This window comes from Sciurus vulgaris (genome assembly GCF_902686455.1).
Source record: "Sciurus vulgaris genome assembly, chromosome: 1".
Lineage (NCBI taxonomy): Eukaryota > Metazoa > Chordata > Mammalia > Rodentia > Sciuridae > Sciurus > Sciurus vulgaris.
The window spans coordinates 33,287,174-33,315,000 of record NC_136461.1 but is presented as its reverse complement, the minus strand read 5'-3'; the positions used below and the strand labels follow the sequence as shown (position 1 = coordinate 33,315,000).

The 27,827-nt window shown below is 43.5% G+C and overlaps 1 protein-coding gene across 3 annotated transcripts in view; it reads right to left on the bottom strand.

Moving 5' to 3' along the window:
- KDM4A (lysine demethylase 4A) overlaps nucleotides 1–27,827 on the bottom strand; it is a 72,889-nt gene that overhangs the window by 26,247 nt on the left and 18,815 nt on the right. For 2 of the 3 annotated variants that reach the window (XM_079151733.1, XM_079151734.1), the window contains exons 11-22: nucleotides 27,428–27,798; nucleotides 18,857–18,977; nucleotides 15,075–15,256; nucleotides 12,687–12,891; nucleotides 12,169–12,245; nucleotides 11,215–11,270; nucleotides 9,245–9,353; nucleotides 8,740–8,925; nucleotides 5,855–6,025; nucleotides 1,232–1,351; nucleotides 844–936; nucleotides 486–712 (exon numbers count right to left, since the gene is read on the bottom strand). In XM_079151733.1, coding sequence (XP_079007859.1) covers nucleotides 572–712; nucleotides 844–936; nucleotides 1,232–1,351; nucleotides 5,855–6,025; nucleotides 8,740–8,925; nucleotides 9,245–9,353; nucleotides 11,215–11,270; nucleotides 12,169–12,245; nucleotides 12,687–12,891; nucleotides 15,075–15,256; nucleotides 18,857–18,977; nucleotides 27,428–27,798 — 1,832 coding nt within the window. In that variant the 3' untranslated portion in view covers nucleotides 486–571. Of the gene's footprint in view, nucleotides 1–485; nucleotides 713–843; nucleotides 937–1,231; nucleotides 1,352–5,854; nucleotides 6,026–8,739; nucleotides 8,926–9,244; nucleotides 9,354–11,214; nucleotides 11,271–12,168; nucleotides 12,246–12,686; nucleotides 12,892–15,074; nucleotides 15,257–18,856; nucleotides 18,978–27,427; nucleotides 27,799–27,827 lie in introns of those variants that run through there. The other variant, XM_079151735.1, reaches the window with a different exon arrangement.

The window sequence follows — 27,827 nt, the reverse complement described above, 5'->3', positions numbered from 1 at the left end:
CCCCCAGGGGCTCTTACTCAGCTCAGCTGAGGGCGGAATTTCACATTTTGTTTGCCCTGCATAGGCAAGAAAGAAAGTAAAGGCCAGGGGCTGGCAGAAGCTGGTCCAGACCAAACACGCACGCGCGCGCACACACGCGCACACACATACATACATGTACATACACACATATAAATACAAAAGGAGAGTTGGGTCAGGCACCAGCACCTCTGCCTGGTTGGTGCAGGTGATAGGTAGGAAGCTAAGTCCTAGGCCAGTAAAAGGGCAACCCGCCCAGCCAGCACAGCTGACCCCTTTTTAGACTGGGGGCTAATGCAGCTACAGCATTCCAGTGCTCAGCCCCTCAGCTGGGAGATCAATGGCTGCTGCCACATGTCCAAAAACAGCTTGTCATTTCACTACAGCGGAATGCAATTCAGGTGGGGTGAGAAGGTGATGGGGTTGGTTATTTCATTCCTTTTCTTTTTACAACTTCACTTTTAGACTTCAGAGTTCCAAGTGTCTGCTGTGCTGTGGAACCCCAGAGTGCTCTTGCCTTGATGGCTGGGAACCTCTTGGACCCTGGAAGCGCCTATTCCATGATGGCCCGGTACAGTGCAGGCTCGATGTAGTCTTCTCGGTACCTTGAGTTGATTACCCGCTGCCGTTTCTTTTCCTGCTTAACCTCTTTCTCCGTGAAAATCTCGTTGAAGCGCATGTCTGAGGCTACTGACTACAGTAGGATAGGCAAGCCAAATAATCACTTTGTGGCCAACTATCCCAGAAAAAAACAAAGGGACACACTCCTACCATCTTCCCTCTCCTCCCAGACAGAAGCCCAGGGCACATAGAAAACACACTCACCAATCTAGACTTGACTCTCTTGGGAAGCTCTTCATCCAGCGTGTATACATCATCTCTCTTAACTACAAGTTGTGAGCCATCCTCAAACTCCACCTGCCAAGGAAACAGTGTCCTTTGGGCTAAGGTACCCCTGAGATTCCCCTGGTCTACCATGTAGAGTGGCAATTTCCTGCAGCCAAAGGAAAGGGTTACAACACTGGAATAAGGAATGTGATGTCTGAAGCCACACTGGCAGACTGGACATGGGACGGGTCTCTCACTCTGAAAAGGTTGTTATGACCCACTAGTTCTCTCAAGAGCAAAAAACACCTGTCACCTAAGAGCAAGCACTGAATTAATCAAGGACCTACTCCACTCCCAATTCCCTAGAGCAAGAACATCTGGCTACCTGGTACATCTGGATGGGATGGGAGGCCACAAACTTAGCTCCATAGACTTGGCCGTCTGTCCATCTCACTTGAACCACTTCACCTTCAGCAGGAGGACCCAACTGTAGACAGTCCTGGCTCTGAGGAAACAGGAAGGAACGTCCACTTGAGTACAATGATAATGGACACTTACTCAAGGAAGAACAAACCAAAACAAATACTTGCTCAGATACTTCAAGCAAGGTAGCTTGCTCTGGGCCAAAAGATGCAATAAAGACCTTCTTGCTGAGTCAAAGTATGCCCCATATCTCTGTACCCTGCTGCTGCCAACAGATGACAAGAAATAATAGCTCTTATAAAGTTAGTAGACTAATTAGAATAGGAGACAGGTGCTGGAATCAATAGTCCTCTTTACATCCCCTCAACTGTCCCTCTAAGGATTTTTCAGGGCTCTGTCATGAACAAACATTTGAACTGTACTCAGTTGTTTTTTAAGAAATGTGTTCTTAAAATACAGGTAAGGTAAGAAAAAAGCATCACCTTCCTTTAAATTAGCAAAGTACATTAGAACTTTTTACTTCTCATAGAAAGAAGCACCCTAAGGTGAACTGTTATATCCTAGCATAGTGCCTGGTACACAGTAGATAGTCAATGTATAAGCATAGTGGTTTATGAAAGGTCTGATGGGTAGACCTGGGAGATGGTCCTCAGGACAAGGTCTAAAAATACACATCAGAGAGGGGCAGGGCACTGAGTCTAAAAGAATGTGAATGTTTACAGTCGCCCTGGTAAGCATCATACTGTATGACAAGAGTTAGAAAAGGTTCTGTCCTGCCTTGCTAGTTCATTAATTGAGTAGAAATGCTGTATACTGTATTGCCAATTCATTTTGTTGGGTAGGTAATCAATAAATGTTTTATATGAATCTAAGAATTAAGCAGAAACTACTGTGCCTTCACCCAAAAACAAATATCTGAGAAGTTTTAAAATAGTCCAACATGTAATCTTTGATAAATCACTAAAGTTCCCTACAGTTCATTAACAGCAGTTCTCAAAGCATAGTCCACAACCCTATGCAGAGAACATGTGAGATCATGACTAATTTCAGATTAAAACACTGGTCTTTTGTACCTCGTTGACATTTGCAGAGTTAGTGTAAAATCAATGGCCATGTGCACAATCAAAGTAGTGGGCTCGAAGCTCTACCAGTTGTTATTGCATCCTTCACCACTATGCACCCAAAATTTAAGGAAAAAAAGAAAATGTATCATTTCATATAACAATGTCCCTTGATGGAACAATAACAATTTTGTTACATCTTTTTTTGGTACAGGGGACTGAATCCAGGGGCACTTTATCACTGAGCTACATTCCCAGCCCTTGTTATTTTTTGATTTTGAGTCAGGCTCTCACTAAGTTGCTGGGAGTTTCGCTAAATTGCTGTGGCTGGCCTCAAACTTGCAATCTTCCTGCCTCAGCCTCCCTGGTTGCTAAAATTATAGGTATGTGCCACTACACCCAGCTTTTTGTTAAATCTTAATCTTGAATATGTGAGTAAGTCTCATAAGATACTTTGGGCTGCATATGGCCGTATGATGGTTATATAGAAAAAAAAAAAAAAATCACCTGTATTCAGGTTGGGATATAGCTCAGTGGCAAAACACTTGCCTAGCATGCTCTGGGTTCAACCCCAGCAATGAGGAAAAAAAGGAAAGAAGGAAGGGTAGGAAAAAACTGAGGAGAGGGCAGGGAAGAGGGAGGAAAAAGGAAAACAACCTGAGTAATTATGTAAGTTATAAGTTGTACTAGCTACTTTTTATGGAATACCATCAGTATTTGAAAGGGGGGGGGACCTTACAACAAATTAGAATAAAAAAATTAATTATATAAAAACAAAACTTGACAAGCTATGGTTATACTTGGGTATTTGACAGACAACTTTCTGAAAATGAATGAAGTGAACCTGCCACTTCAAGGAAAACAACCAACACTATCTACTGCTAGTAATAAAATTCAATCTTTCAAGATGGGGATGAAGTTCAGTGACGTTGCCTGTTGTGCATGAGGTTCGATGCCCAGAATCAAAAATAAATAAAACAAACAAATATATAATGGACACCTCAGCTACTTAGGAAGCTGAGGCAAAACGGATTTCAAATTAGAGGAAAGTTTGAGCAATTTTAGCAAGACCCTGTCTTAAAATAAAATGAAAAGGGCTGGAGATACAACTCGGTGGTACAGCACCTGCCTTGAATGTTAAAGCCCTACATTCAATCCCCAGTACAGCAAAAATAATTAATTAAAATTCAAGCTTTCAAGTAAAAATTAGAATTTCAGAAAAGTGGGATCACCACTGTCAGCTTGTAGTGCCCCATAATTTAGTCTTCTGGTGAGATGAGGGACACTAATGAATGTGATTTTTTTTTTTCCTTCCTGTGGTCTGGCAACTAAACCAGGGCCTCCCACATGCCAGCCAAGTACCTTACCACTGCATCACATCCCAAACCCAATATGTTGATATTTATAAGAAAATTTAACAACCTTTGGAAGATTTCCATAGTCCAGCGCACCAGTATTTTTTGAGTGACCAATGTATGGTATTATGGAATTAGGCATGGAAGACCAATGGATTTTAATGTAATAGAGTACAAATTTACTGACCTGCTTTTGGATTCCCCACTAAAACTAACCTTTTAAAAATGCCACTTGTTCAGAAGGATTACTAGTTCAAAGCCAGCCTCAGCATCTTAGCAAGGCCCTAAGCAACTTAGCAAGACCTTGTCACAAATTAATAGAAAGAAAGAAAGAGAGAGAGAGAGAGAGAGAGAAAGAAAGAGAGAAAGAAAGAAAGAAAGAGAAAGAAAGAAAGAAAGAAAGAAAGAAAGAAAGAAAGAAAGAAAGAAAGAAAGAGAAAGAGAAAGAAAGAAAGAAAAGTAAAACAGGCTAGGGTGTGGCTCAGTGGTTAAGCATCTCTGGGTTCAATCCCTAGTACCCCCAACCCCATAAAAAACCACTCATATAAAATTCAGTGGTGTATCAGAGAAGAATAATTATATGATCTCAAAGCTATTCAAATGTTCCTCCCCTTTCCAACTATAACTGTATGAAGCTGAATTTTCTTCCTCTAATTTAACTAAAACAATGTACCACAGACCAGAATGAATTAAAAAGTGTCATTCAAGAGATGTGCAAAATTGGAGAAAAATGGCATTTTTCTAGTGGTTTTTGTTTTAGAAAACAAACATTTCTAGTGGTTTTTGTTTTAGAAAAGACATTTTTCATTTAAAAAGGAATATTAATGTTTTAATATTGAACAGGGTAAATATTAATAGATAACCCCACAAAAACATGCTCTTTGAGGGCCCTCATTAACTTTTAGAAAAATGAGTCCTGAGATCACTCTCCTATTTGTTAGATATACTACTACCTACTTCTCAGAGGAGGTATGAAAAGGCAAAGACATTTGACCTAAGTACTTAGCAAAGTGCCTGGCATACTGTAAGGGCTTAATAAATACTACTATGAATACTAATATCTTTATGATGACATAAGTCCACTCTTATAAGTAATTTATGCACTTTTACAAGTTAAGTTGTTAATGCAGTATAAATATGGGAAATACCCGGTTTGTTAAAGGAAAAAAACGGCTGCACTATTCTAACTTGGTGCTTAGCCTACCTGAAAAGGCAAGGCAGGGGCAAGGGAAACCTAGACTAAGTCCTGAATATTATGTCAGGAAACTGAAGATTGGGTCCAGGGAGGTAGGGCCTCTAGCGTCTCAGGTATTGATATCATAAGCAAGCCATTTCTATGTAGCCCTAAAGCCCTCTGATGTAAGGAAAAAAAAGCAGTTTCTATAGACATACTGAAAGGACATGATAGAAAACAAGGCTGGAGCCAGGCATGGAGGAACATGCCTGTAATCCCTGTGACTCAGGAGGCTGGGCAGTAGGACTGCAAATTCAAAACGAACCTCAATAATTTAGGGAAGCCATAAGGATTTAGTAAAAGCCTGATTCAAAATAAAACACAAAAAAAGGGGGCTGGGCATTTGGCTCAGGGGTACTGACACTGAGTTCAGTCCCTGATACCAAAAAAAAAAACAAAAACAAACAGACAAAAAAAAAAAAAACGGTTGGAAAAATTTCCTGAAGTCACACAACTTCTAAGCAATGATGCTGGTATTAGCACATTAGTTTTTTTTTTTTTTAGTTGTAGATGGACACCATATCTTTTATTTTACTTATTTTTTATGTGGTGCTGAGGATAGAACCCATTGCCTCACACATGCTAGGCAAGCGTTCTACCACTGAGCTCCAACCCCAGCCCAGCACATTGGTTTTATTCCAAACCCTGAGCTCTTCTACCACATTAGTTGCCTTTAGGGATAGTTGAAACAGAAAAATATGCATACTTTTTAAAGAACTGCAAAAATCACCGATTCCCACCAACTCCTAGAAGCAGTACCCTAGTAGCAGACAATTTTTCTTGCAAGGAATGGTACAAACACTTCTTTCTGTTTGGGAACCTACTGATGGGACCATAGGACCAGACTAGAAAAGGCCAACCCACAGCCAGTGAGCCAGCCAGACCTAGAAAGATCCCAGTCTCAAACTGTCCCAGAAGCTGCTTGGAGACATTACCACTATGTCCTCAGGATACAGATTGTCACTGAAGGAGCCATCATCAAAGTTGACTTCATAGAAGGTCTCAGTGGTGAGCCTGACCACCTCACACTGGTAGAAGCGCCCGTTCTTGTGCTTGCTAATGACCTTCTGGCCTGCAGTGATGCTCTGCAAGGCACCCTTGGCACGCTGGAATAAAGAAGAAGCTTGGGTAACTCACACATGGAGTTGATAGGTATGGCAAACGGAGACCAAGATCAATCAGTCCCCCCTTCATCAGGGAAAGATAAGCATGGGAATGGAAAAGCAAAAAGGAGGATGAAATGGGAGCAGAAACAGACCATTCCAGATACCCACACCCCAACCAGGGTCCTATTTTCCTCCACAAATTCAGTCCTCCTGAGTTCCCAGTGCACAACAGGTCCTCATGCTACTTTACCAAAAACTCCCTGAACAGACCCTTGTGGTTTCCCTAGAACTGACCAAATAGCATCTACTAATGCACACAGATCACACATCAGAATATCTGAGTAGACACTCAATTGTGACTGGAGACTCTAGGCCCCAGGCAATGCTCTACACTGATCTGAGCACTAAGCTCTACCCTCAGGGCGAGGGCACAAAGATCGAGATTTCCTGTATTTCCTCAACTGCATATAACAAGTTGCCCCCATTATAAGAAGCCTATCATCTCTGATACCTCACTTCACCCTTCTCATTCTAAACTAGTCCTTGATGCAAACAGGATCACAAAGCAAGGTACAGGCCCCTGTCCACTAAGCCTCCACCCCTCCCACCCCGCCAACCTGCCCACTCTGCTCCAGCCATGCCAGCCTCACCGTTCTCCATACATGCTCTTACCTGAGAACTCCACTACCTGAAATGCATTCCCCAGTAGTCTGCACATAGCTCCCCCACTTTCTAAGGACTACTCACTGATGCCCTCCTTACGACCCATTCTTCTTCTTGCCTCATCCTGCTTTTGTCCACTACACTTCTCACCATCTGAAATGCTATTTCCTGCGTAGTTTCTTACTGGTTTCCTATGTATCTTTCAACTAGACCATACTTCATATATACCATATGAGGACAGGGACTTTTGTTATCTTGTCCACTGGTAAATTCCTAGCATAACTGTGCCTGGCACATAGCAGAAGCTTATTAAATAGTAAGCACGAAATGGTAAGATAAATACTCAACAGTATTCCAATTTCCTCACAGCATCAGCAGGCTACAGCTACCAACTTAAGCATATCTGGAGTACTAATGATAGTCAGAAAACCCTAATTCTGTTTCATGACCAAACTTGGACCTCCTTACCACAGCTGGGAATCAATGCTACCTCAGGCTTTTAGTCCTCCAGATCCTCATTCCCACAATGGATATTTTCACATCTCCCCAAGGTCCCACCCATACCACTCACCACCTCTCATGCTCATTAAAATACCTTTGTGAAAGAGGAAGATCTAGTCAACTGAGGACTTTTCTGTGATCCCCAATGGCAGAGTGAAAATTTCACGCCCCTGGACCAGCTCCTCCCATGTTCTTCCTTTTAATTATTACATTCGCCACAATGCTCCAAATCTGCATGGTCACCTCTTCTGTTAGACTACAACTCACTGATGAGTGGCTTCTGACCTGACTGCCCCATAGGAGTCCCAGATTAGAGTACTCAATGCCTACCTTCTCTATAGTAGCATACGGCCCTCCTAATCCTCCTGCTGGCTGCTTTCACTGGTTCATGCTGTGCTATCAGTGCCTCCTACTGGGAATATCCAGAGCCTGGCTTCCAATAAGAAATGGGCTTGAGTTATCCTGCCAGAAACGGATAATCTCCAAATCTTCACTCTCATCCTTAACCCAGCTGCCTGCCCACGTTGCTCAACTGAATGCTTCAGAGACCTCAAAAAATCTACATATTCTTTTCTCTTTTTCATCTCCTTCCCTCTCCCTGGGAAAACAGCCCTTCTCCATATCAATCCTGACTGCAATTAGCAACATCACCACATGAGCATCCTTCCCATCTCCTAAGTTCAGTTCAGTTCACTTCCCTTTCTCCTTCCTCTTCTCCTCTCTCTCTCCCACAGCAGTCCACAAACCCTGTCATTTGGACCTGTTGTAGGATCTCAGGGTTAGATATGACCTCAAAACTCTGCCTTTGTGTCCTATTTCAGACTTCACTGTGTCCTTTGCTAACTTGTCTCACTGCCTTAAATTGACTCCTTGAATTTTCTCCTCAAATCACCAGTTACTGTTAGAAAATACAGTTCAAATTTTCAGTATTCCGAGTTCTCCTCCAATGGAAGAGAGGCCAAACTCCTAAGTGCAGTAGCCTTGGGTCTTCATCTTCCATGCTGTACACTTCAAGTTCATCCCCCCATCATATGCCCAAGATCACTGTGAGTGTTCATTCTTCCAAGATTTGCTTCTTCTATTTCTGAAGCCCTGAATGTCCTCCTGCTCATAATTCCTTCTTACATTAAAGACCCCTTGAATGCCACCTTCTACCCAGACCATTTCATAACTCCCCTAGCTAACCTTTCATGTATCTTTCTCTGCATGTCAACATTTAGAGGACTACAAAAATCCCTATTGCATGGCAGTTGATGGTGAACTGTCAGGAGCTCTCGTCATCAGTTCTCAAGACCCAGATTAATAAGATGTGGACCTTCAAAGAGCTTATCCTAGTGGAGAGACAACCAAGTTAACAGATAACCCAAAGGAATCAACCACAAGCAGTTTGGCAAAGACGTACAGAAGCCCCTTCTTAATGACTGACTCATTACACTCTCCATCAAACACAATATTTGAGGAAATGTATGCCAATCCAATAACTGCACATAACGTACAGAGAAAATAGTCCTGAACACCATCAAGGTTTTCTGAGCTGCACCCTCCCTCACCTCCAAGTTGGGAATCTTGTGCCGAAAACAGGTAATGAAGACGACAAAAGGCCAGTCGTCCGGCTGCATCATCACTCCAGCAGCCTGGGCACAGCTCACATGGAAGGCGGTTGGGCAACGGCCATGAGAACACTGCACACAGCACCCAGCGTTTCTTTTCCTCCGCTTCTTACAGAAGACACATTTCTGCACCCAAAGGAAGAAAGCCAATGATTCCAGGAATTGACAGTCCAGCTTCCTCTAGTGTTCCCCCACCCAAATGCACAGAGCCAAGTAGGCAGGGCCACCCTCCTCCCCAAAACATGAGGGCACACACAGCCTGTTCTAATCCTATGTCTAATCATATGTGATGTTAAGTCATTCAACAGAGTAAGAATCACAAACGGACCAAAACCAAGGGATAAAATAGCTACTGGACCAAGCAGAAAGGCACTGTTGCCCTCTACACAGAGACTTACAACTAGGTAATTATGTGGAGCCTATAAAACCATCTCTTATTTCTTACCAGTTTGAAGCGAGGCAGGGGGATTTTGCTCACATCCACAGGACTTCTTTCTGCAATGTTGACAAACCTTGCTTCCAAGATCGCCACAGCACATGAAACATGGACCCATCTGCCAAAAGGCAAAGGGTCCAGTCACCTCTGGGTCCAAGGCCCTATGGCTTCCCCTTCTAAAGTAGGCCTCCCAACAGTGCCACTTCCCTCACCCAGTGTGGCCCCAAACTCCCATCAGCCAGTTCCAGGGCCTCAGGAAGGTTAGAGCCATAATTGCCACTCTACTGAGTACTGTGGACAACCTACCCTAGTTAGGCCAGGTCACGCTTCTACTACTCCCTCAGTCTGTGGCAAAATAAGCAGAGCCACAGTTAATTGGGTGTGATTGGTTTCAGGGGTGAGAATAAACTAGGGAACTCTACACTGAGCTCTTTCACCACAGGACCTAGGTCCTTCTTGAAAACATCCCCACTCTACAGCAGTATGCCAATAATCATGGTTTTCCCTGGCCTCTGTCAAACCTCTTCCCTGGGCGGAAATAATCTCTACCTTTCTGCTCCCTTTAAGGTTTGGCCCAGGCCTCACTGAGAGGTCTGCATAATGAACATCCATAGAGGATTAAAGTAAGTTCTGGACATTTGTGCCAAGATGAGAAAGACTAAGATGGCAAAAGCTCTTAATTTTAGCTCGGTGGTAGAGCATTTGCCTAGCATGTCTGAGGCCCTGGGTTCAATCTCCAACACCACACCAAAAAAAACAGTCATTGAAAACCTTCAACAAGGTCAGGCATGGTGGCACATGCTTATAATCCCAGTGGCTTAGGAGGCTTAAGCAGGAGGATTGCAAGTTCAAAGCCAGCCTCAGTAACTTAGTGAGACCCTAAGCAACTCAGCAAGACCCTGTCTCTAAATTAAAATAAATATACACAAAAAGGATCGAGGATGTGGCTCAGTGGTTAAGCATCCCTGGGTTCAATCCCCAGTATGGGGGGGGGCGGCGGGGGGGGACCTTTAACAGACAAAGGCTAATTGGAAGTCATGTGCACTGGTAGGACTATTATGTGGAAGTAGGAACAGATTTGTTCTGTGTGGCCCTAAAAGATAAGACAGGGATTAAAAGGCAAAGGTGAAAGGCTCAAGTGGAACCATTTCCATTTCAAAGAAGGAAGAGTATTACCAACCCTATCCTGGAACTTTGAGGAATACAATTCCTCAAGTAATGGGAGTAAATACCTTTAAAGGACTGAAGTGGCAGCAGGACAGCCCGCCCATCAAAATCAGCATGTCAGAGATTCTGTGAGGCAGGAGTTACATTCCCACAGGGTTTTACTTGAAAGCAAGATGTTGACCCCTGGCTGCCACCTACCTGTGCACACTACCCCCTGGAGAGCCAGCTCTTCGGGGTAAAAACCTCAGCATTTGATGTCTCAACCTCACAGCAAGTAAACAGGAGACAGAGAACAAAAATGCAACTCTATGAAAATGAGTTGCCTAATGCTAGAAACCCAGTAACTTCTGTATATTTAGCAGTGGATGGCCTGCCTGAGTTCTCCTCAGTGTCCCACTGAACTTCTTGAGGACACTTGCCCTCTCCAAAAATGAGTCTGGGCCAGAGTTTTCTCTGTTAAAAAGTGCTCACTAGCCTATGGTCGTGGTCACCTCTGGGACACTTCTAGCCCACAATGCTCTTGCACTGATTTCACAGGGTCTTCATACTCTCCTGCATACATCCTCATCTCCTCCAAAAGGAGGATGTTACTTACATCTCTGCATCAGAGGGGAAAGGAGTGGAAAGGTCTGACTGCTCGACTCTCCTCAGCATCCTTGTTAAAATTAATCTTGGAGATGGTATTCTGGCTCCACACAATGCGCTTCCCAAATCTTCATGGGTCACTCAGAAGAGCTACTATAGTATGCAGTGCCAATACACACTGCTTCAGCACTGAGGTTGCACATTCTGAGACTGCTCAAAACACTCACCTGTCGTCATTTGCTCTCTGCAGGGCCCCTCCTCGTAAGGAGCATAAACAGCAGTCCTGCCCAGAAGGGAGAGGGAGGAAAGTGGTTACCACCAAGTCATTAACACCCAATATGCTCTCCCTTCCACTTTCTGTGGACGACTAACCTTGAGCTTAGAAAACAGTAATGATAAGCAGAGCTTCAAACACACACCCTGTAACTAGGACTCCTTCTGCCATGTGGGGCAGAAGTATACCAGGTCTTCACTTGACTTAACATAATCCTCTTTACTGTTAATGTTCAAAATAACTCTAAGCAAAGTTGCAAAAGCTGCTGTGCACAAACTGGAAGCACCATAAGGCCTAGACTGCTTCCTAGTGGGGGATGGTGTGAAGCTCCAGGGACAGTAATGAAGAGATAATTACAAAATGAACCACTTAAGTCCCCGTCCTAAGGCTCTAACTCCACAGGTGAATTCTTTTTTTTTTTTTTTTTGGTACCAGGGATTGAACTCAGGGGCACTTGACCACTAAGCCATATCCCCAGCTCTATTTTGTATTTTATTTAGAGAAAGGGTCTCACTGAATTGCTTAGCACCTCGCTTTTGCTGAAGCTGGCTTTGAACTCTCGATCCTCCTGCCTCAGCCTCCCAAGCCACTGGGATTACAAGCGTGCACCACTGCGCCCAGCGCCATAAGTGAATTCTTTAAAGAGGGTTATATATGAATCCTCCACATGAGGACCTCTACCTGGTTGTCACTTAATGGAGCAAACATCTACCAGATCCGTTAAAGCCCTGTCACAAGTGGGGCAACTACTCTCACTGTCATAGGACTTCTCCCAGTACCCACTCTCTGACATCACTACCATGCCGTAAATGGACTGCTGTGGACATAAAGTCCAACAGGAAACAGCCTGGCCCTGAATACACTCCAAACCTCATAGGGAAGACAGGAAGAGTGTGGGAGTACTCACTTCCTCCAGGGCATTGGCTGAACACCGAGAACACATCCAGTCTTCAGAAGCCTTAGCTGGGGGGACCCCATAGCAACCTAATAGGGACATGGAGAAAAGCAAATTAAACCCAGAAGTCAGAGTGAGAATGTGGATTTGCTGGTTTATTGTTTTTTGTTTTTTTTTTTTTTTCCCATAGACTACCTCCTAAAGATACCAAATGTTACAGAAAAACCAGAATTCTAGGTCAGTGATTCCAGGGCTTAATTGCACAGTATGGCCTAGAGCCATAAAAACTGGATTCGCTGGTACAAACACCTAGTAAGTGGCAGAATTAATCCCCTCTGGACATGTGCAACCAAGAGGACAGAACAGAGCAGACTGGTGCAAGCAAACTCATTGATCAGCAAGAAACTCTCCAGGAACACATAAGCAGCCTTTGTACTGGGTGGGTAGGGAGGCCAGCACATGACAAGGACTTCCAGTGAATAGGCCCATGCTCCTGGCAGAGGTTGCAGAGAAAGGCAAGAGGCACTCACTGGCATGGACCCGGACACTGCACTTCTTGCAGGAAACTAGAATGCTGGTGCCATCCTCCTCGAGGTAAGGAGTAGAAAGGTTGATGTCTGTGCTGCAGCCAGTTGAGGTGAAGCACATTTCTGGAATCAATGGCTTGGTCCTCTGCTTCTTGGGGGCTAATTCTGAAGTGTTTCCACAGTTCTGACTAAGACCTCCAAACTCGACCTAAGGGGAAAAAACAAGTGCACAACGCAGTGAGCCGCTTATGCTCTCGGCTTCCCACCTGCTCCATCAGCAGAAAGCTGCCTCTCTTATCGATATGACTATGGCTATGGCTCCCGGGTGCACAGCCATTATCCCAGAGCTACTAATTGAAGTTACCTCTAATGACTCAAATTCAATTTCTCACAGCAGCATCAAACAAAGGCCCCTAGGGGACAACTAAGAAGAGGGAGTGAGGTAAGAGGCAACTGGGATTTCAATCTTCCCAAACCAAGTAGTAATAAAATGCACTGAGATATTGGCAACAAGGCTTCCACTTAGGTCTCCTATGTGCTGTAATACACTGTGGTCCAGCTCAGGGAGCGTACCCAGAGCAGGTGCTCCTAAGGGCCAACACGAATTGCCCCTGATGGTCCAAGTAAGCCAGTTGCCTGAGCTGCAGTACTGTCACACAGCTGAAGTCACATCTATGATTCCTGGCTCCAGGCCCCTCCAGGAAGAACATTATGTCCATAAACTTCCCTTGGCAAACTATCCGCTGGCTCTGATGCTGCACGGCACTGTTAGGCTCATTCCAAAGACAGAGCCCCAAATACATGCCATTCATATAACCCTTAGTAGTACTACACTTAGTTGATCCACTCACAGTAACCAGCAGGCCAGTCACTTCCCCTACATACAATGGCACATATAGTTCTTTATTTTGCTTTTTGTCAAAGAAAGTAGTGACTTATTAGTCCAAAATAATTTGGTCTGAGGTTTCATCCGTCAGCACACATAAACCTGGGGCCCTGCCAGGTTCAATGCAGTAAATGCCACTTTAACCACCCAAGAGAGACTGCTCAAATGCCTGTCAACCTGTGCAGGTTCCAGGTGGGCCTGAGCTGGTCACATGGCATCTGCTGCTATGAATACCTCCTGACCTTCCAGAGCCAGTTCCCGAGGGATTCACAATGGTGAAGCCATCAATGCACCAGCATGGGACAGGCACAGATGAGCTCAGCAACTGTGCTTTCCAAACCCCTTGTTCCAATCAGGCCCTCTGCTTCTGCCCTGCCCTAGTTCCTTCTGGTCACTGATAACACCTCCTGTGACAATGGGAAAGAAAAGAAGGTGACATCAGAGGATATGGTTTACACCTTAAGTTGAGTCCTGCACCCTGACTGACCAGTACTGCACGCCACCTGAGAGGAAGAGTCTCAGATGGGATGATAAAAAAGCAGAATGCTGCTGGGCTCCGTGGCACACACCTGTAATCCCAGTGGCTCAGGAGGCTGAGGCAGGAGGATCGTGAGTTCAAAGTCAGCCTCAGCAAAAGCAAGGCACTAAGCAATTAAGTGAGAGCCTGTCTCTAAATAAAATATAAAATAGGGTTGGGGGTGTGGCTCAGTGGCCAAGTGCCCCTGAGTTCAATTCCCAGCACCACCCTGCCCGCCACAAAAAAAACCAGAATGCTCTGCAAACAGTTAAGTCTGTGATGAGTGCATATTCAAGGGGAGCCTGAGCCACATCATCTCCAAGGCATTCTCAAGTAAAAATTCACAGTGCTGGTTGATCTGCCCTGTGAAACCTAACCAATACACTTGTCAGCAGAAGGGGATCAGAGAAGATCTGGGAGACTGGGACCTCAACTCAGGACAATGGGGTCTTTGACATATGTGATGGAAAAGAATTTCAGCATACATCAGATACTGAGGAGTAAGCAGAGATTTATTAATTAGCAAAGTAAGGAGTGCCGACCAAAGGTGAAAGAGAGAGCGTGGACTATCTTGAGAGAGAAGGAACCCTTATGGGGGGTGTTAACATTCATAAAGGGATGGAAGCAAGGGGATGAATCAGAAAGCAAAGTTATACAATTTGGGGGCAAAGTTCCTTGCACTTGCAAACTGCCCTCACATGGTGCTACTTTCAGCAGGCAAGGATCATGGTTGCAGGGATATATGAGCTGGGTGGCTCCCACACCACACATTGTTTTGCATTCCAACAGTTCTCTTTTGAGACTCGGAACTCATCTTTTTTTTTCCCTTTATCCCCAAATTCCTATTTCACATAGGTGGGGCAGAAGAGAAAAACAGGGGGAAAAAGTTCCTCTTAAGACAAACAGTGACAAGGCATATACCCACAATTAAATATAGCTTCCTGTGATTGCTGGTCCTAGGTATGCAGAAGGGATGATGTGGGCCTACCTGATGGTATGTCTGGAAGATCATACAGACAGCACAGTGAGGGGCCTGCTGGGCCATGGTCTCGTTGAATTCCTTTTCGGCCTCAAAGTTCGGGGGTCGGTTCTGCCACAGCTGGCTCAATGGCTTGGCCCAAGCCTCTGTCTCCTCAGCCTCCTCCTCAGGAGTCAGCTGTTCAGAGGTCTCTAGAGGAAGGACAGAAACATAAATCAGCACCAGCCCTGCACATAAGTGGCATGGCCTGGAAAGTACCTAAGCTCAGCCAGGACTGCTATTCCTAGGATTGGAACAAACCCAAGACTCCTAAGGTGACAAAGGTCAAGGGTGAAATGATTATCAACAGACTCCTTTAGTACCTAGATGATGTTGTGGGTCTGCCTGTACCCCTTTCTCTGGCAAGAATGAGTCATGGTCTCTACTTTTCCTTTTACCCAGGAGCTCAGCCTGTTCTGCTCCTCTTAACAACTGTCACATTCAACTCTCTGTCTTCTCCAAGGGCAGCAAAGTGAAGCTACATATTCCTTCACTCTGTTATTAGCTGCCTTCAAAATGTCAGCACCTTCAGTCCTTTCTCTTTATGAGTTTTCCTTTGGTTGTACTAAAGGAAAACAAGGAAGGAAAAATAACAGGGAACTGGCAAACTTAAAAGTTTGTCACATCATGGTCCTTGGTCAGGACTTTCCAGCTCCCTCTGCAAGGTCGGTGGGCATCTGCCTGTTGTGGGCAGGGAATTCCCAATTCCTCCTGGCTCTGCCTCACAGGAGGGCAGAGCCACATGTTCACAATGAATCCTCATCTTAGCCTTATAATGTCACACTAAGTCTGACTAGGGGCTGACCAACAACAGCCTGTGGGCTGAATCCAGTGTCTCAGGAAGCTAAGAATTAAATTTATATTTTTAAGGGATGTACTAGGTAACCCCATGTTCCTTTCTAGCAACTCTCAGGATAGAGAAATCATTTTCTACTGTGTCTCCAGTCACGTTCAATATGAAGGGACCTGGCAGCTGCCACTGGGTGCAGCCTCAGCAAAGGCCACTGTAGCGTAAGGAGGCCAGTGCAGGCAAGGAAAAGCAACCCCTCAGAGCCTCATTGTTCAGATCCAGTCAGGAGCCACGGTGCCCACAGATTTGTCTCATAACCTTGGCCTAAACAAGAGTGACTGAGATATGATCAAAGAAACAAAAACCGACAGGCTCATAATCACAACTAAAAACCTAAAACACTGACATCTGTTCCACTTGACAAAGTCAAAAGTGGCCAAAATCATTTCATATGTGAACACTGAATGATGCAGGAAAATGTTCACTATGTTAAGTGGAAACTGCAAGAATCAAAATTTTAATAGTTTACAATGTAAAACTTCACAGAGACTTACAGTTAAGTCCTAACATTTCACTAAAAATGTTATGCCTCAATTGGAAATACTTTTTTTAAAAAATGGGGCAAGGGCCAGGCATGCTACAATCCCAATGTATGCCATAATCCCAGTAACTCAGAAGGATTCCAAGTTCAAGACCAGCCTCACCAACTTAGTAAGACTGTCTCAAAATAAAAAATTCAAAGAACTAATGATGTATCTCAGTGGTAAAGCACCCCTGGGTTCAATTCCTAGTGTGTGCACATGTGCACACGCACGCACACAATGGGGTAAGGAGTATGCCAGACTAAAAGAGACCAAAGAAAGCTAACTTAAAAATATAATGTGTGACCCTAGTTTGGTTTATATTAAAGGAAAAAAGTTGTAAAACACATTATTGGGACAAGCAGGAAAAGAGATCTAAACTGAAGATGAGAAAATACTATGGAGCTATTATCCCAGGTATGACAGCAGTATAGTACTTAGAGGACAATCCCTCTTAGGAAATGTGACTACTGGTATATTAAAATGAAGTACTTTCAAGGAATGTGAAAGACAGGTGTATGCACATGTACATAAACTAAGCTACTGAGAGAAAGGAATAAGGCAAACCTAATTGACACTGTTCTGGTTAAGAATCATTAAACATACATGGAAAGCATGCAATGATTCCATCTCTTTAGTTTGCCACATTTGAACATTTTTCATCACAAAAAGCTGGGGAAGTTTATAGTAGGATATCAATCAGATTATTTTTAAAAAGATATACATGGACATAATATGTATGTCTAGAAAAATCGGGAAAATAATACATTTTACGTTCACTGTGCTCATGTCTGGAGGCTAGGCATATGGGTAATCTTCTTTTCCTTTACAACTGTTCTGCTTTTCCAGTTTTCTACAATCTGTGTTTCTTTAAAGCATGAAGTGGAGAACCATGCAAAGGCTAGAACTCCTGAGCTGGGTCAGAGTATGAGCTCAGGGGACACCTCAGGACCTGACTCTATCCATATCTGGCCACTATTCTGACCATACACTCTCCAGGGCTATTCCCCACCTAACTTATGTTGGGCTTTCTACCAAGGAAAACTGCAGAGATGGGCTGTGACATCAGATCAGGAAGGAGAGGACAAGGTAGGGAAGGGTCCAGCACTAGTCAAAGTAACAAGTCAAGTGACTCCACTCTCCCAAGGGTACTAAGGTTCTTCAGCACCCTTCCTATTGGGTCATGGGCTACAGGCGGCATAGGAAACCAGTCTCCACTATTGTCATCACTCCCTGAGCTTCGGTGCCACAGTTCCTGGTTCTCCTTGTATATGTCTCCTACTCCTCTTCTGTCTCCCTCACAGGTTCCCCCCTTCCTCTGTCCACCTATCGGCAACCTCTGCTCACCCACTTCTGTGCTTTCTCTATAAGTGACCTCCTTAATTCTAATAATGCTATGAAATAGCACTTCTGTGATAGCCCCAAGTCTACATCCTCCAGACACTAAAAGCAGGTCTCCAAACCCAAAAAAAGCTATAAACCAGAAAGGCCATCCACTCATCCTTATCCCTTACTGAGTACCTTCACAGCTCCTTAAACAGTCACCAAATTCACTGACTTGATCTTCTCTATACTTCCTTCTCCACCCCTCCCATGACCATCCTTGCTTAGTTCTTATAACTCAAAAGTCCAACTGATGTGCTCAAAGTCATCCTCAACATGTCATCATCACAAGGAGTAGTCTTTCTAATGTCTATCTGACCATGTCATTCCTCTGCTTAAAATACTTTAAGAGCTCCAGAACGCCTGAGAAAAGGTTCTCACTCTGAGCTCACAAATAACACTATGATGACTTTGCCTCATGTCCACTTTGCTCCTCCTATCCCACCTGTCACTCTCTAGCCTTGCCCTTGAACTTGAGCCACACTGAGCTGAGAACAGTTTCTCTGCACATCCACTCCTGTTCTTCTGCTCCATGGTTACTCACACTATCTCCTCTGCCTAGATTGCAGCCTGTTCTTTCTTTAGATCTGTTTACCTGTCAGTTTGCCCCACTACCCTGTGAACATCTGGTGGACACAGACATATCTTATTTAACTTTGTACCCACACACCACACGCCTTGGCATCATTGACAGAATTTACTATTCTGGAAAAAAAAAAAAAAAAAAAATCCTGTACTTGCTAAGAAAGGAAAGAATCTCCACGTGATTATCCCATATTAAGTATATACTATGATACTCAAACTGATAATGAAATTTGACTAGCAAATTAGATATAAAAGGAAATCCCATCCTCTATATGGAGTGTTGGGGAGAAGAATTAAGTCACAGGCACACTCTCATTCCTGACATGGCCTTCTGATATCCTATCAGAGAAAGTCCCAATGTCCCAATGTGGTGAGTCACTTTTTCACAAGTGAAGAAAAGAACCTACACTTACCATCATCACTGACACAATCCTGCAACACCAGTGGGTGATGGCGTGGGAGCTTGCTTAAGGGTTGTCGGCGACCCTTGGATTTCTTATTCTCCTCCAGGGAAAACATGTATTCATCTGCAACCTGAGCACACCAGAGGAAATCCAATTAGTCTTGCCTCAACTTGACACAAAGCCGAGGTTTGATTTACAATGAAAACCAACTGGGGTGTGGGGGAAGGGAGGATGGTCCTCCTCATGGTATAACACTTGCCTGGCATGTGCAAGGTCCTGGGTTCAATCCCCAGCAACCTGAAACAAATATACCAAAAACAATCCTTCTCCATGCTCCTTCCCCCTAAAGTTCACTGCTATGAGACATGTCTGTGAGTCCCATAGGAGACAAGCTGCCCCTTTCCTTGGACTAGGAAGTCAGTATAGTACCTATTATAATGTTCCAGGTAGAAGGGCCATCCAGGCTGACAATCTAGAGGACATCCAAAAGGGTGAGGGCACCTAAGCCAATACAAGGAAAACAGACCCACTTTTCCTTACAAACTATTCAGACCTCAGCTCTCATGCTACTGTTAATTCCTGTTAGTTTCTCCAGGGGAGAATATCAGCCAGGACAGAGTGTATCTAAAACACTGCCTTAGCTACAAAGGGAAGGTTGATTTAACACTGCATTTACATAATGCTAGAGCGGATGTAATTAGGTTTAAGATGTACAGGATTGACTCAGTAATACTATTTAAGAGTTTCTTTTTAATCAACATACTTAAAATTTGGTCATACTGACATCAGGAGACACAGGGTTGGCAAAACCCATTAAGCAAGGAAATGAGGCCTAGAAGAGGGCCACTTTGTAATAGTGACAAAAACTAATGCCTCAGAGTTCTAGGGAAGTGGCAACACTGTAGTGCTACTTCAGAAAAGATGCTGAGGCTCATGAACTCCATGTGCAACTATCCAGAACCCCAGAGACAAAGGACCACACTTGGGATCCCAAAACAAACAAATTCTACACAGGCCAGGTACAGGTAGAATAGACCCTGTTCCTCCAAATGTAAATATTATTAACAGGTTTCAGTGTCCACTTGGTTATTCATTCTACAAATACTCACTGAGCTCCTATTCTGTAAAAACAAAAGGTCTACCCCCAGAAAAGGAAGGAGATGTGGAGAAATGGACTGATAGTATTATGATCCTGGCTCAAATTAGCAAGTGATGATACCACAGGAAAAAGGTGGAAGACTAAAAATGTAATGGACTGCTACTCCTGATGCCCACGAAGACTGACACAATCACAGACCTTTGTTTTTGTGTGTGTGTGTGTGTGTGTGGTACTGGGGATCGAACCCAGGGCCTTGTGCTTGCAAGGCAAGCACTCTACCAACTGAGCTATCTCCCCAGCCCACACTTTGCTTTTGATTCACATTTTCAAATGAGTAAGATTTCACTTAAATAAAAGGTTCTTTGCCCTGGCACAGTGGTGCATGCCTGTAAATCCCAGCAGCTCGGGAGGCTGAGGCTTTGGATCACAAGTCCAAAGGCAGCCTCGGGAATTTAGCAAGACCCTGTCTCAAAATAAAAAATAAAAAAAAGGGCTGGGATGTGGCTCAGTGGTTAAGTGCCCCTGGGTTCAATTCCTGGCGCAAAAAAAAAAAAAGTTTTTTTGGCTAAAACAAACTGGAATCCCTCTACTTGCCAATTTTTTGTGGTAGTGTTTCCATGTGAATGAATTTAGGAGCATATACTCCAACCTACACACACTTACTAATAAATATATATATACGGTTGTTTTGTTTCGTACTGGGGACTGAAGCCAGGGGTGCTTTACCACTGAGCCCTTTTTGTTTTTTATTTTTATTTGAAGACAGGGACTTACTAACTTGCTGAGTATCTTGCTTACTTGCTGAGGCTAGCCTCAAACTTGAAATCCTTCTACCTCCAGAATATCTGGGATTCCAGGCCTATACCATCATGCCCAGCCTCTTATGTGTTTTAAAATAATCATATGTGTTTTAAATCAATCTTACCCTGTAAAAGGGTAAGATTAAAAAAAAGTTCATTTTATTTTATTCCTGTATCCCAACAATCTTCTTGCACTCCCCACTTTGAAGACTACTTAACAGGCTAAATCTGCCATGTGGCAGAGGCTAGAAAGAAAAAGATTAAGAATAAAAGAACCAGAAATGGTGGAGATTCTAGCTTGGATCACCAAGGTGAGAGATGCTTAAGACTATGCATGTGGAGGAAGCAGGGGGTAACAACAAACCAAATTAAACATGCTGTGTATATAGAAGTACACATGCTATAGATCTATGGCTCTCCTATTTGGAAATACTGAGGGAGGCAGTAAGAAATTCAGACTGGGGTTTAGAAAAGAGTTCAGAGCAAAAGCTGTAAATTGGGGAATCCTCAACATCAGGTTCACTAATAAAAATGTTGCCAAGACATAGTGGTACAAGCCTGAAGTTCCAGCTACTTGAAATCATGAGGATCACTTGAGCCCATAAGTTCAAGACCAGCCTGGGCAATACAGTAAGGCCCTATCTAAAAATAAAACAAGATAGAAAACCAAAAACTACAGAATTAAAAGTGAAGTAGATGAGATTACCAGTGAAAATAAGTTTGACTGAAAATCAGGCCTACCATGACTAGGAGGTTGAAGAGAAGTGAGAGAAGAAGATTCAGAGGCAGACAGGTAAGAAAATTTTCATAAAGTTACAGAAGGGGCAGCTTCAAGGAAAAGACACCAGAAGAACTGAGCAGGGAGGTAATCAAAGCCCTCAGCAACTGGGAGTTGTCAGGACTTGAGATTAGTTCCAGCAGACAGAGAGTAAGGAATTAAGAAATGAACATATCAGAGTTAAGAGCAAAAGAAGGAATCAGAGTTGGGCATGGTGGCGCATGCCTGTAATACCAGCAGCTTGGGAGGCTGAGTAGGAAGATCAAGAGTTCAAAGCCAGTCTCAGCAACTTAGTGAGGCCCTAAGCAACTCAGCAAGACCCTGTATATTAATAAAACCCTAAAAAAAAAAGGGCTAAGGATGTGGCTCAGTGGTTAAGTGACCCTGAGTTCAATCCCTGGTACCAAAAAAAAAAAAAAAAAAAAAAAAAAAGGAAGGAATCAGATCATAGTTTGAGAAAGAAACATTCACCAAAACAAAATTTTATAACAGGAGCTATATGAGTATGGTTTTATACCCAAAAGATTTTAAAAAAATTAAAAAGTTTATAAAAGGGAAATATTAAGATACACAGTAGATAGAGTAGCACTCCCCAAAGGAAGCCTATATTCCAATCCCTGTTAACGTTATATAACTATGAAAAAGGAGAATTAAGCTTGCTAATCAGATGGCTATAAAGTGGGGATTATCCTGGGTTATCCTGGCAGGCCCAAAGTAATCACAATGATGCTAATAACAGACTAGGAAAGGAAAGGAGCCAACCAGTGACTTGATGTGAGAAAGACTTGGCTAGATGTTGCTGCCTTTGAAGATGGAAGAATAGTCATGAGCCAAGGAATGAGGGTGGTCTACAGAAGCTAGAAAGGCCAAGGGAACAGATTCTTCTCCTAGAGCTCTCAAGAAGGAACAGAGTCCTATTATCATCATCATTTTAACAGATTCACTGTCGACGTCTGAACTCAAGAACTATAAAATAATAAATTTTGTGTGGCTTTGAGTCTCTAAAATTTGTGATGACTTGTCGTAGTAAAAAAAAACTAAAACAATGTAGAAGGTAGAGCTAGACCCTTTTATAGATCCAAGTGTTAGAGAAGACAGGAGGAGTCAAGATCAAGAATACTGTGGCTTTGGGAAAGGAGGAAGATGCCTTTATCCTCTTGTTGGTTCAAAGTGCTTCCTATATTCCAGCATGTGTACCCAGTATCCTTTGTGTGATGCTCTGGCAATGTACAGAGGAACCCTGAGGAACTTATAACCCAGTCAGAGGAAGAACTGGTGTCACAGTGTGAAGACTGTCCCTTTCCACTGACATCATGCTGACCAAAACAGATCTATTCAAATATGTGGGACTCTTTTCCCACTTCCTCATCTCCTAGTTAAATGTTCCTCCTGCTAGGTGGCATCCACAACCTCTTCACAATGCTGCCTGCCCTGTGATGTGCTCTAGTTTCTAAATCCCTTCAGTATATAACGTGATGGTTCGAATCCCAGTTCGGCCATCTAGCTGTGAGCTGGGTAAGGAGCAACACACCCACAAAAAAGGGGTCATAAACCCTGCACCAAATGGCTCTTTTTTGAGGATCGATGGGGCAGCAAGTAGAATGTTCCAGGTCCCTGCCTATAGAAGAGCTGAAGCTCAAGTCTGTGCACAAAGTGTCAAGGTCAATGATGAGGCATGTTCTGTACAGAGAAGCAGCAACTGTTCTCCAGTCGTGGTTTGGAAACTCATTTTTTGAAAGCAGCTTGAACCAACTAAACCTTCTATAGCAGACACACTGCTGTGGTTCATTCTGTAGTTAAATGAAGCTCTGGTGCTTCAGCAATGCTTAAACCAGGGCACGTTCACCCAAAGTACAGCTTACCAGACTGCCCTCTATAAGACAGTAACATACGCTGAATAGCAAATGGTTCCAGGTGTAGTTTGGGGGATCCTAAAGTTGTGTTGGGGAACAGAGGGCACTATCAAAAATATAGCTGTTTCCAAATATAGACATAATACAAACAAACCTCTCTAGGTATAGATAAGGCTGTTTGGCTTCCCCCATCAGTCACCCATTCCACCTAATCAATCAGTCCTGAAGCCAATTTCTTCTGAAAACAAACCCGAGTTGGGTGCAGTGGCGCACACCCATAATCCCGAGACAGGAGGATCACAAGTTCAAAGCCAGTCACAGCAACTTAGTGAGATCCTGTCTCAAAATAAAAACTGAAAAGGGCTGGGGATCTGGCTCAATGGTTAAGCACCTCTGGGTTCAATCCCTGGTACTAAAAATAAATAAACAAAACTAAGTTAAAAATGGAAAGACAACTAAAGTAGGGAAGAAATGGCATGATATCTGGGCTTTGCTTTAAAAAATTTCAACAAATAAAAATAGAATGGTTAAAGAAAATGTGGCAAGAGCCTGACAATTGTTAGATACAAGCAGTATTTGCAGGCTCGTTGCATTATCAACTTCTGCATCATTTTGTTTGCATTTAAAAGAATATGGAGGGCTGGGGAGATAGCTCAGCTGGTAGAGCGTTTGCCTCGAAAGCACAAGTCCCTGAGTTCCATCCCCAGAACCGCAAAAAAAAAAGAATATGGAGCTGTGGTTGTAGGTATACAGCTCTTGCCTAGCATATGTGAGGCACTGAGTTCCATCCTCAGCACCACATAAAATAAAGGTACAAAAAATACATTATTTTTAAAAATTTTTAAAATACACACACACAACACACATACCATGGAAGCTCTTGGCCTCCAAACTCATTGGGGGAAAGAGGCTTTCTTTTGCCAGTCCACCCTTCCCTCTCAAGCTTCCCACCATGTTCTGATTTTTTTCTTTTTTGTTTTTTTGGGGGGGCAATACTAGGGATGGAACCCAGGGGAACTTTACCACTGAGCTATATTGCCAGTCCTTTCTATTTTTTCTTGCTAAGTTACCTGGCCTGGAAATTGCAATCCTTCTTGCATCAGTCTCCCAAATAGCTGGCATTACCAGTTCTTGATGCCCTCTAACCATATCCAAAGTCTTTTCCAGTTCTATATGCCTGCGACAAATGCAACCTCTGCAGACCCCATGTGCTATAATCACTGTGTAGAACATCTTCCTTTCTCAGATTCTTGCTTCAGTTTCATTCTATCTACACAGCATACTCTTTGTAATCTCTTGGTTCAGGCAAAATGCCTCCTTCTCTATAGTCATCCTGAACTCCTCCCCCAACCACAGGCTAAGCTGCCAAATCTCTAGTCCATCCTATATACCTATCATCAAGGGTTGGAATTATGTACTCCTGTCTATTCTTCTAGTTCTTGAGGAGTTTCTGAGTTCCTTAAAGGCACAGTCCTGACCCACAGTAGACAGGCCATAAATGATTACAAAGGAGAGCATGAGGCAGTGCCATCATGTTTTTGGAGAATTTTAAGTTGTTTAAACCAGTTAGCACCTGCTGGGGTAGAAGGATGGCTTAGTGATCAGGCTAAAGCTGAGAAGTTCACACAGAAAAGAAAAGGAACCAGAAAGGCACTCAGAGGCTTGTGAGCAGAGGACTGAAGAAAGGCTTATTAAAAACATCCTTTGCCTGCAATTTCCATGCAGAAGGATTCCCGGTTTCTTTGACTGTCTTGGATGTACTGTGTGCACCATTTAGCCAGGATCTGCCTTTTGCAATTAGAGAGTTATGGTCTCACCCTCACCATGTGGAAGCTGACGGGAAATACTTTGCCCCATGATGAGCCTGTGGTTATCTGGATTGCCTATGACGAGGTAGATCATCCATCAAATTGAGATTAAATGAGTAGAAGGGCCATTTGACCATGGGTTAAAAGTCACTTTGTTCAATTGTGTTAATTGGTAATATACTAAGCTCCAAATGCCTGATTCTTCTAGCTATCACTTAACTGATTTCAAGTTTGGGAGGAAAAGAGATGGATATTAATATTATGGTATTTTTTTATTGCTTCTTTGCACACTCTCAAAAAAAAAAAAAACAACTGAGCACGGTGGTGCACACCTGCAACCCCAGCAGCTCAGGAGGCTGAAACAGGAGGATTGTGAATTCAAAGTCAGCCCCAGGAATTTAGTGAGGCACTAAGCAATTCAGTGAGACACTGTCTCTAAATAAAATACAAAACAGGACTGGGGATGTGGCTCAGCGGCTGATTACCCCTGAATTCAATCCCCAGTAACCCCCGCCCACAAAAGAACAGAAAAATTTGATTCTAATAAAATAAATTTAACAGTAATGCAAAGACTGAACAATGCACATGAAGAATTTAGTATATAATAAGTCCTTGCTTCTTCTTAGTTGCTTTGTGATAGTGATGGTGAGACAGGAGGATGCAGGACAGGGTGAAATGCAGCACCACAGAAGAACACGGAGGCTTGGGGGCTTGTGACCAAGAATGGCCACATGACAGTACAAGTATGAGAAACTCCAATTTGGGAAAGGTAAAAGCCCTCTGTCATAGAGGCTCCCATAAGAGGGCTGTGAGAGCAGCAACCAGAGAAGGAAACACACTGGTTATCTGCTCATTAGCCTGTAACCACCATGAGATGGACAGCAGAATATTCAAATGATAAAAGGAAGTCTACAGAAAGAGCCCCAAGGCTCAGAGAACTCAAAGAGGAATATTTGAGAATTAAAGACAAAAGGAAAAACCAACCATAAAAAGGGACTACTGGCAATACTAAGAAAATATGGATACAAAATGAGTGTCAGTAGTTCATCCAAAGCAGATGCAAAGCAAATATGCCATAATGTTAATAATTATACATGGATGAATAAGTATGGGGACTCATGGGGGGCATTCTACTTCCCAAGTACTTTAGAAATTTTCGAATAAAGACTATTTTTTTTAAAATCCAGGGGCATTTTACCACTGAGCCACAACCCCAGCCCTTTATTAAAACAGGATCTAAGTTGCTTAGGGTCTTAAATTGCTGAGGCTGCTTTCAAACTTGTGATCCCCCTGCCTCCCAAGTAGCTGGGATTACAGGCATATACCATGGTACCCATAATAAAAACTTTTAGGAGATAAAATTTTAAAGAGTAAAAGAGGGACTGGAGGTATAGCTCAGTGATAAAATACGTACTTAAAGTGCATAAGGCTCTGGGTTTGATACCAAGCACCCCAAAAAAAGTAAAGGTACAAGAACAAGGAATTACAAGGGACCTTCTGCAACAGCTTCTACTATGTGCCACTCCATACAAGCAGCAGCTTGGTCCACACAAACTGTGAGGCCATGGAGTAACAGCAGGTCACTTGGGTGGCAGGAGTCCAGTTGCTTCTAACACAGTTCTAAATCCCTCTCGGCATGGCAGACCCACCAGGAGTCATTTTACACAAAACCAACAAGAAAGTTTCTGGTGACAGTATAATCTAGGATGAAGCCTGAATAAACATGTTCATATTTAGTTTTGAGAAAGCATCCTGGTATCCAAAGGATGCATCAATGACAGGCTGGGCCTCCCCAGGAAAGTCAGGCTTTCTGAGAAAAATACCTTTGAATTTCAGAGTAAAAGGGTCATCTAATCCCAAGCTCCTGAGCATCTGGGTGATAATGGTTACAATTCCAATCCTTGTGCTTCTAAGGCAAGGAAGGTAACAGCAAGGGGTCTCACCCACACCAGCATGTACTCAACTGTGCTGAGGATCTCCCAGTCACTGAGGCTGCTGAGATACAATGCTCTGAATCAGCAGTCACTCAGAAAAAGAGAAAAAGAATTCCCAGTAAAGAGCAAACTAAAAAAGAGAGAATGTCCCCTGGCTTTTTAATCTGACACAACAAAGCACGCTAGGGGCACTAACAGGGCGTTTCTCCTGCCCTCCTGGGTACCTATAGCACCTCCACAGGCCCACCTCCCCTCCACAGGATGTCTTCCAGGGTAGCTGACTTCCAAACCATTGCCCAGAGACATACCTCTGCCAGCTCCCGTTCACTGATACTTCTGGGAGCACTGCCTTTCTTCCTCATGCATGGCTCTCCCACAGTGACTCTGCCATCCCCTTTGGCATAGCTGTGCACAGTGAGAACTCCCGTTTGCCCTTGAGCTTGACAGGAGAGAGGCTCACTGGTTTCTGAATCAGAAGAAAGAGAATCCCGAGAAGAACTGGACCCCAGGCTAGAAAATAATTTCTTTTTGGAACCAGAGAAGATAAGGCGTCCCCCTACAGAAGCTGGATTCACAGAAAGATCCAGAGCAGCTGCCTCTTGTTCCTCCTCCTCATCCTCCTCTTCTAGCTTGACGTTTTTGAGCTCCTCAAATTTAACATCAGTGGAGTCAGAATAATCTGAAACATACAAAGATATTAGATAAAGG